General features: G+C 44.8%; 1 protein-coding gene across 2 annotated transcripts; it reads right to left on the reverse strand.

Moving 5' to 3' along the window:
- Positions 1-27: 27 nt before the first annotated feature.
- LOC120390858 (keratin, type II cytoskeletal 5-like) lies at positions 28-7947 on the reverse strand. 2 transcript variants are annotated; one of them, XM_039513787.1, is made up of 10 exons: positions 7333-7947; positions 6044-6258; positions 4247-4307; positions 3709-3804; positions 3294-3458; positions 2939-3064; positions 2126-2346; positions 1584-1618; positions 1413-1472; positions 28-1292 (listed from the first exon to the last, which is right to left on the reverse strand). In XM_039513787.1, exons 1-10 carry the CDS (start codon positions 7864-7866, stop codon positions 1138-1140), a joined length of 1668 nt encoding a protein of 555 aa, XP_039369721.1. In that variant the 5' UTR covers positions 7867-7947; the 3' UTR covers positions 28-1137. The 2 variants fall into 2 exon arrangements, with proteins under 2 accessions (XP_039369721.1, XP_039369720.1); XM_039513786.1 differs by having other exon boundaries at positions 28-1472.
- Between the last annotated feature and the right edge of the window lie 2028 nt (positions 7948-9975).

The raw sequence follows: 9975 nt of genomic DNA on the forward strand, positions 1-9975 counted from the left end.
TCCAACAACACGAGCTCCTGAGCCCAAAGAACAAACAATAGTGTGACACGTTTTATATACAACATAAGGCTGGATAACTTTCAATTCAAAGTCTGTTGGAAATAAAACAGTGGGAATTATGTGCAATGTGAGATACAGATGTGGCAAATGCAGAACAAGGTGGGAACACCCGTTTCCACACAGAACTCAATACAATTTGGGTGAACGAAAGCACAGTGTGCTGTAAATTTCTAGACAAGGAACCATTTGTTCAACTGAATAATGAAATAACCTGGGTGGCATAAATAGGTGCCCAAGCTATGGAGAGAGAGAGCCATGTACATTGTGTCCTGTAATGGATTCAGATTTTGAAATGTACACTAGATCTGAACAAGAAATAATGATCAGGTGCCTGGTTCTACCATCATTCAGACAGTGCTTAACATAATGGTTCTCTTGCCATTCTAAAACTTATGCAACTGAGTTTTGGCATAAAAAATATCCAAATCCATGAGCTACTCCTTGGTATGGAGGAAAAGAAAATACCTGGGAAAGGGACGGCGGCTTTATTAGTTGCACTAGGTCTTGTTGAGACTATGTAATCACCAGAGGTGATTCAGAAAATAGGGAAATCTTTTTATCCAGAAAAATTCAATATTTTACTGGAAGAAAGGAAGCCCCTAAATTGAACGTGTTTGAAGGAAACTCAAATTTTCCACATTTTGGGGGGAGATTTTGGCATGTTTGGCTGAAAACTTTTGGATGAAAATTAACAGAAATGTTTGGGCTTGTCAAAAACATTCATCTTTTCAGTTTTCCGTTTTCCAATGAAAAATTCAAAGTTTGTGAGGAAAGCACACACATTCTGCTGTCTGGAGAAATATGTACTTTCTCTTCTTGTTGGACAGAGGTTATAGGTTTCTACATGAGAGATAATAGATAGCAAGATTGAAAAAAGAACCGATTCAAGGCAATGTTTGGAAAATTCAGATATAGGCCAACATTTTTTAAGCTTGGTTTCTAAAGAGAAGATTAGAAAACGTTGCTTTTATTCAATATGGTGGTCCCATTCGTAGGTCAGTAATGTGTCAGCATCAGGAAACCATGGAGATATTTCAATCAGGGTGCAAGGACTTTGAATTCTGAGCTTTAGCTTTTCTAGCTTCTTTTGGTGGAACAGGTAGTTGAGACGAATTTCATGCTAGAGCCACTTCCGCCTCCGAGGCTCAACCCGCCGATGCCTCTCCCACTTCCAGAGCTGAAGCTGCTTCCTCCAACACTGAGCCCACCTCCCAGGCCAAGACTGCTTCCACCTCCAACGCAGATACTGCTTCCACCTCCCATGCCGAGACTGCTTCCACCTCCAATGCAGACACCGCTTCCACCTCCCATGCCGAGACCGCTTCCACCTCCAATGCAGACACCGCTTCCACCTCCCATGCCGAGACCGCTTCTGCTTCCATACCCACCTCCAACAGTTGAGGTGACCACAGCTGCAAAAAGAAAGCACCGTGTGTTTAGATCTCACCGGATGGTGGCCACTGAGTGGCAAATGGAGACTAAAGCAAGGCAGTTTGTACAATATATGTATTCAAGTGACTTACAAATATTCACTGCACCTACACCATCTCCACACAGCCTGTTAGGGAAGAGAAGAGAGGAAAGTAAGAATTCAAGTGATGTCCATTGACATTGCTGGTTGAAAAAAGCAGAAAAATGTCCATGACATTTTTCATCAAGTAGTTGAATTTTTGTGCGGAAAACAGACACTTTCCAGGAAAATTTTCAGTTAGCCAAAACCCCCAGGTTTCCAACTAAAAAAAAAAGTTTTGACAGAAGCCTTTTGACCAGCCTTCAGGGTTTTGTTTGTTTGTTTGTTTTTGACATTTAAAAAAATCAAAACCTCTCTACACACTGGTTGACAAACAGAAAAATAATTTCACAGAATATTTTTTTACAATTGTTAATATATTTCATCCAAATTTCAAAACTTTTTGACCACGTTTTTCATTAACATTTCAATTGATTCCAGCATAAAGAGAAGTTGCTTCGGGGGGTGGGGGAGGAGTTTTCAGAAATGCTCAGCACCTGCAGTTCCCATTGACCTCATTAAAATCCGGACATGAATGTGCTGCATTTCACCCACCTGCTCTCCTCTCCTTCCAGCAGTTTCCTGTAGGTGGCGATTTCAATATCCAGCGCCAGCTTGACGTTCATCAGCTCCTGGTACTCCCGCAGCTGACGCGCCAAATCTCCCTTGGCCTTCTGCAGGGCATCCTCCAGCTCAGCCAGTTTGCCCTGGGCATCCTTGAGGGCCAGTTCGCCACGCTCCTCAGCCTCAGCAATGGCTGCTTGCAGGTTGGCACACTATGGCAGAGAAGAACATCGATCTAAACTTCCATAGGAAACATCAAACCATTCTGCCTTCCCAGTACGCAGTTGCCTGGGTGCAGATCAAGCTGGAATAATCTTTGAGCATCTCATCTCTTCCCATCAACTTTTCTACAGTTCGGAATAGATCATCAGCTGGTGTAAATCTTCCGAGCTCCATTAACTTTAGCAGAACGTGGCTGATTGACACCACTGAAAATTTGGCTCTCTGTGTTTCAATCTAACATGTTTGCAATCATTTCCAGGGGCTGCAATGGGGGAAACATTAGGGATAGTATCATGCAGCTTAACCCTTTGAAGTCCAGATTGCCAGCTGGCCTAAAGTGCATTGACTTCATTGACACTGAGGTTCTGGCCCTATATTATTTATTCATTTTATTTATAAGCAGAAAAATCAGGTCAAATCCTAGTGGCATTTTTACTTTGAGACCAAAGGGGCCAAATTCAGTTCTGGTGCAGCAGAAATCAACGGGGTTCCATTTGCATCCCTCTTGGCCTAAGGCTTGGAACTGCGATAATGAAGCACCCGCCCACAAAATACCCTCCCATGTTTTCCGCAGCGCCCTACCTGTCTTTTCACATTGTCAATTTCATTCCGCAGTCTCTGGACGATTCGGGTCATCTCTGAGATCTCATGCTTGGTGTTGCGGAGGTCATCCCCGTGTCTGCCAGCGGTAACCTGCAGCTCTTCATACTGCCATACACAAAGGGACACACAAATCACGTTAAAGTCCATCCTCTTTGGGGCAGACGTTGCACGGTATTACGTGTGTGCAGTGACTAGCACAATTGGTCACCACCTAATCCCTGATTGGTCCCTCTGAATGCTCAGTGACACAAATCAGGAAGCACAATAATAGTGATATACAACCGAACGTGCAGCGAGTTGGAACTCAACCCTTTGTTGGTGTATGGTGACTCACCTTAGTTTGGTACCAAGATTCAGCCTCAGCTCGGCTCCTGTTAGCGATCTCCTCGTACTGCGCTTTGACTTCAGCAATGATGCCGTCCAGGTCCAGGTCTCGGTTGTTGTCCATAGACAGAACGACGGAGGTGTTGGAGATTTGCGTCTGCATCTGAGCCAGTTCCTGCAATTCATGTCAATATTTGGGTGAACGGTGAGTCAAAGAGACTTTTCCTCATTTGTAGACAACTGAACTTTTTACTATGTACCATACGCAGTGGCTATAGCCTAAGGTAAGGGGCTGCCACTCAAACAACTATCAGGAACAGTAAAGACAGCCCATGTCATTGCAAAAAAAGCTTCAGAATTTTGGATGACACTGGGAAACCTAATTTGAAACCCGCTGAAAGAGACCTCGCGCTGCTAGCACTTACCTCTTCGTACACGGCTCTCAGGAAATTGATCTCATCAGTCAGGGAGTCCACCTTGGCAACCAGCTCCACCTTGTTCATGTAGGCACCATCCACATCCTGAAAGACAGTAAGGGACTGAAATGAGCGAAGCACTTTCATTACCAGGCCAGCAACGTGATTAGCTCCAAACTCATTTTCTAGAGGCGAATAAATGTAAAGGATTTTCTAATGGCTGTTAATAGTGTTGTGGCTGAAGGGCTGATCTGAGAGATCTGGTGGTTAAAACATTGGACTGATGCTCTGAAGAGCTAGGTTCAGTTCCCAGGTGTGCCACAGATTCCCTATGTAATGTTGGACAAGCCCCTTAGATCTGCCTGTGCTGCACTTCCATTGGGCTAATAATCCTCCCTTTGTCTGTTTTCTCTATTGCAAGCTCTTTGGGGCAAGGCCTGCCTCTCTGTGTGTGTCTGTACAGCACCTTGCACAACGGTGCTCGGATCTCTAGGTGTTGCTGAAAGACAAACAGTAATAAGGCTTGCATTACACAAACAACACTCACCTTCTTGAGTGTCACAAAGTCATTCTCGGCAGTTGTGCGCTTGTTGATTTCATCTTCATACCTAATGGAACAGGGCAGAGGGAACGTTTGTGTAGGCAAGTAACTGACCAAGATCATTGCAGCCTGTTAGAATAAACTTCCCCGAGAGCATTTTGTGTGCGTGCTAATCTCAGCTGTCACCAAGATCTGAATTTTAGTTTTCAGGATAACTCGGGCAATGATCCGTGTGTCAACGCTAAACCAGTTAAAACATGCAAACTGATGTCTATAGAAAAGTATTTCAGATCAGTGGCTCTCAATCTTTCCAGACGGCTGTACCCCTTTTAGGAGTCTGATTTGTCTTGCGTACCCCCAAGTTGCACCTGACTTAAAAACCACTTGCTTACAAAACCAGATATTAAAAGACAAAAGTATCCCAGCACTGAAAAATTGATGACTTCCTCATTTTCCCCATATAATTATAAGATAAATCAATTGGAGTATAAATATTGTACTTACATTTCAGTGTATAGTATATAAAGCAATATAAACAAGTCATTGTCTGTATGAAATTTTAGTTTGTACTGACTGCACTAGTGCTTTCTATGTAGCCTGGGGTAAAACTAGGCACAGATCTAGATGAATACCCCCTGGAGTACATGTACCCCTGGTGGAGAACTATTGCTCTAGATAAAACCTTCTGTTCTTTTCCTCTCTTCCTGGCAGTCAGTCATTCTCACTGCTTCTTCCCTTACAGTTTAAGGATGCAGTCTCCCAAAGTCTAATGCCCGGGGGTTATTTTACTCAGACCAATAAATTCATTCATAACTCTTTGTAGATTCTGCACCTAACGTGTCATCTAAAAAAATACTGTTATACCTGGACTTCTTGTCCCTTCACTCTATAGAGAGATTTTTAACTTTTCCAATTAACCATGGGGAAGTGATATAATCCATATATTATAAGATAAAACAACGAGGAGTCTTTGTGGCACCTTAGAGACTAAGAAATTTATCTGGGCATAAGTTTCGTGGGCTAAAACCCACTTCATCAGATGCGTGGAGTGAAAAAGCTTATGCCTAAATACATTTGTTAGTCTCTAAGGTGCCACAAGGACTCCTCGTTGTTTTTCTGATACAGACTAACACAGCTACCCCTCTGAAAACCTCTCAGGCCACTCAGTAACAGACCTGAAGGTGGCAATTTTGCAACAGAAAGACTTCAAAAACAGACTCCAATGAGAAACTGCTGAGCTTGAATTGATTTGCAAATTAGATACTATTAACTCTGGCTTGAATAGAAACTGGGAATGGCTGAGTCATTACACTACTTGAATCTATTTCCTTATGATAACTATCCTTACACCTCTTGTCAACTGTCTGTGATGGACCATCTTGATTATCACTACAAACGTTTTTTTCCTGCTGATAACAGGTCATCTTAATTAATTAGCCTCTTAGAGCTGGTATGGCATCTTCTCTGTATGTATATATACTCTTCTTATATGTTCCATTCTATGCATCCGATGAAGTGGCCTGTAGCCCACGAAAGCTTATGCTCAAATAAATGTGTTAGTCTCTAAGGTGCCACAAGGACTCCTGTTCTTTTTACGGATACAGACTAACACAGCTGCTACTCTGAAACCTCTGAAAACGGTCACATTATAAGATGTATCTCTCTAGTGACCTTGCAATTGGTGATTTGTTAGTCTTGTCCCTTCCTTATCAGACTGATATTACAGTGCGGATGTACTATTTTTTTTTATTTAAACACCCCTGATACTATGGTGATGGGGAGCAGCTAGAGAGATGGACTTACCTGTTCTTGAAATCCTCCACCACGTTTTGCATGTTGTTCAGCTCCCCTTCAAGTCTCCCTCTCTCATTCATCAGGTTATTCAGCTGCCTCCTGAGATTACCGATGTAATTTTCAAAGAGGGGCTCAATGTTGTTTTTCACGGTTTTTTGTCCCTGTTCCTGCAGCAGGCTCCATTTGGTTTCCAGCACCCTATTTTGCTGCTCGAGGAATCGGACCTGAAAAGCACAAGGATCCAGAAGATGCTAAAATGGTTCCATAAAAGTATTAAAATAATATGGGTCATCCAGGTTAACTCCCATGCATGTTTAGGGTCCAATCCTGCAAGGTACTGAGCATTTCCTGAGAGATGCTGAGTGCCCTCCGCGCTCACTGAGCTCCTACGAACTAGTGAGCAAGACTGGCAGTCGCAAGGAAGATAGTCAGGGCCAGATCTTCAGCTGGTGTAAATGGGTGTAGCAAATTTGACTTCAAGGATCTTGCCCATATTGCAATCTAATTAGAAGCCGATTCCCCTGTTCCTTATACCATATTCCTCCCCACTGAACAATCAGGACAAGATAGCGATGAAATCTTATATCCTCGCCATTTACACCTGTGCAAAGTGGGTTTTAAAATGATGCCAGGACAGATTGGTTGCCTTTTGCACACGTTTTGCATAGGTGCAAATGATGACACGGGGGACAAGGCAGGAGAAAAATAATCCCTTAAGTGGAAAATAAATCTAAAATATTTATTACTGGGCTGAGTACAAAAAAGTCCACAAGACAGTTTAACATTTGCTTTCACCACTAATGCATGCGGATTGGTCAACAAGAACGTCAAGGTTTTCGTTATGCTCCTGTTTCTGCTTGTTCTGGCAAATCTGATGCAATCAACAAAGAGATGACCAGGATGCTGTCAGGTAAGTAAGTCCTCAAAATACCTGGACTTTAAAAGAACCACCTAACTCTAATTGCATTGTTTCAGTGTTACCTTTCCAATTTAACAAGAAAATTCAAGTCTGGAGGTGTGGTTCCCTGATAGCTTAAATGGGCAGGGCTCCACTGACTGGCCATTTGACAGCTCCGTGATTAATAACACAAGATAATAGTCAGTAACTGCCTTTACAGGCCAGATGCTGATGTCAACTGCAGTGGACTGATAGACCTGCCCCAAATGAGTGGGGTTATGCCAGATTCGCCCCCAGGCTCTGTTTGTGGATGAGCAGACAACGCTGATAAGGAAACGCAATTGTTTTTCCTCCCCTGTGAACAATCAGGACAAGATATTGATGAACTCGTATATCTCACCTTGTCAATGAAGGAGGCGAATTGGTTGTTGAGGGTCTTGATTTGCTCCTTCTCCTCTTTACGCACCCTCTGGATGGTGGGGTCGATTTCCAAGTTGAGAGGTGTTAGAAGGCTCTGGTTGATGGTCACTTCTTGGATCCCGCCAGGTGGACAAACAGGGAACCCAGGGCCAACTCTTCCCCCACCAAACCCAGCGCCAGCTAACCCATAGCCGCCGCCTGCTCCGCCACCGAAACCGAATCCGTAGCCAGCGCCACCAGCAAAACCAACTGGGCCTGGAGCGCCACACAGAAAGCCACCGCTGCTTCCAGCCATGGAGATTCTTTTAGATCCGCCTAGGTTGTAGAGGCTTCTGCTACCAAAGCAGCTGCCACCGCCAACAACCCTGCCAGCGCCAGCGCCAGCACCGCAACCTCCGGCCCGGGATACAGAACAGGAGCTGTAGCTGGTGCGGCAGCTGTTTGGGATGATGGCAGAAGAGGCACTGAAGCCCTGTTTTCCTCTCTGGAACCTTACAGTGGATTGGCGAGACATTGTAGCTGGTCTGGGTAAAATGGAAGTAGTGGAAGGAAGGAAGGAGTGAGCTTTCTGGAGAAGAGAACAGAACAAAGAAGAGAAGGCTGAACCTCTGTTCTTTAAGGGCTGAGGCTACCTCTTTTATTTGCTTGAGGAACTGGGATTGGCTTCGTGATGTGAATTATCTTCCTGATTAATTGGGCTTGGTATGCCCTGCAGCGTTCTGAACAGTGAGGTCACTCCACCTACACACCCCTGTCTAATGAAATAGTTGCATTTCGGAGCAACACTCCTGCCGTTTGGAAATAACTGTCACCGTTTGGCCTCTGCGTAGGCAATAAGAAAGGCAATGTCAAAGAGTTCACGGCGTGTGCTAGTCATTTGGGGCCCAGAGAACAAACTGCTGACATGTCTCGCTATAACACTGCTTGTTCAGCCCTTACGCTTTGCCATTTCCAAGTCTGGTCCCAGCACGCCCATCTCGACCTTAAAAGCAAGGTGTTTTCACCCGTGTTATTCAAGGCACAAAGCTAGCATTTTATAAGATACATTTATAAGATTTAAATTTATTTATAAGATAAATAATATGTTCAATATGCAAAATGGGTTTCCTCCGGTCACTGCAGCAGAGAGAGAGAATAAAACATTCTGTTCTAGATTTTTTAACCCTTTCGTTTTACATGAGACTTACATACTACCATGGAACTAGATTTTCAAAAGGGCTCAGTTCCCAGAGAGGGCCTAAATCAGAGGTGGGCAAACTACAGCCACGGGCCACATCTGGCCCACCAGCCGGTTTCATCTGACCCTCAAGCTCCTGCTGGGGAGTGGGGTCTGGGGCGTGCCCTGCTCCCGCGCTCCAGCCGGGGAGCGGGGTCAGAGGTCGCTCCATGTGCGTGTGCTGAGGCTCCCTGAAGCAGCAGCATGTCCCCTCTCCGGCTCCTACATTTAGAGGCAGCCAGGGGGCTCTGCGTGCTGCCCCTGCCCCAAGCACCACCCCCGCAGCTCCCATTGGTTGGGAGCTGCAGCAAATGGGAGCTGCAGGGGCGACACCTGCGGACAGGGCAGCGCACAGAGCTGGAGAAGGGACATGCCGCTGCTTCCAGGCGCTGCTTGAAGTAAGCGCCACCCGGTGCCTGCACCCCTGACCCCTCCTCCTGTGCCCCAACCCCCTGCTCCAGCCCTGATCTCTCTCCCGCACCCAACCCCCCTGCCCCAGCTCCCTGAACTCCTCATTTCTGGCCCCACTCCAGCCCGCACCCCCAGCCAGAGCCCTCACTCCCTCCTGCACCTCAACCCCAGTTTCATGAGCATTCACGGCCCACCATACAATTTCCATACCCAGATGTGGCCCTCGGGCCAAAAGGTTTGCCCACCCCCTGGCCAAAATAAAAGCCAGATTTCTAATGCTGAGCTCTTTTGAAAATGTATCCATATATAAAACCCCATAAAACAGAGGGATCTGGTGGAAGGGTAGCCATGGCAGGTAGCGCTGGTGGAGAATTTGTCACTGAAAGGGTGTGTGACCAAAATTTGCTGACCCGTCAAAACTATAATAATGGCTTTTTAAAAAAATTTCCAAATTGTGGAAATGGCCCTTTTGAACAGTTTGGAAAACAAATGTTTTTTGGCGGGTGGAGGGTTTCCCTTTCAAAATTTCACTTAAATTCTCCTAAAGAAAAGGAGAACAAAATGTCAAAAATCAAAACAAAAAGGTTCAGAATTTTCAAATGAAATGTTTCAATGGACCTGAACGGACTTTTTTTTTTTCACTTTCTGGGTTCACAAAAATTGTTGGGACTTTGACTTTTTTGTTTCGATTTGGAAAGAGAAAATGTTTCAAAATCTAGAAAAATCATATGGGATTGAAAAACCTGCCTGAGTGGTAGGTGAATAACATTGGTGCAATGTTCAGAGTGCTAAATCAAGCAACTGAAAACAAATCAGGGAATTCCAGAAGGTAATGCCACTCCAGCAATGGTAACCCAGCAGTACAGTATATTTTACAGTATGTGTTCAAAACAAAGACTGATACATGAATGGGCTCTGTGTCTGAATCTTTTCCGTAGGGTCACATCACAAGAACTTCCTCCCATATAGCAAAGATTGAACCAGGCGTTCTCTCCC

This window comes from Mauremys reevesii, linkage group 25, assembly GCF_016161935.1.
Source record: "Mauremys reevesii isolate NIE-2019 linkage group 25, ASM1616193v1, whole genome shotgun sequence".
In the NCBI taxonomy this organism is placed as follows: Eukaryota; Metazoa; Chordata; order Testudines; family Geoemydidae; genus Mauremys; species Mauremys reevesii.

Excerpts from the sequence above, each read along its gene's own strand:
- LOC120390858 (XM_039513786.1), bottom strand. The coding sequence starts at position 7,866 with ATGTCTCGCCAATCCACTGTAAGGTTCCAGAGAGGAAAACAGGGCTTC. Across the intron at positions 3,805-4,246 it reads ACTTTGTGACACTCAAGAAG|GATGTGGATGGTGCCTACAT; the intron begins GTGAGTGTTGTT and ends ACTGTCTTTCAG. Across the intron at positions 3,459-3,708 it reads TGAGAGCCGTGTACGAAGAG|GAACTGGCTCAGATGCAGAC; the intron begins GTAAGTGCTAGC and ends CATGAATTGCAG.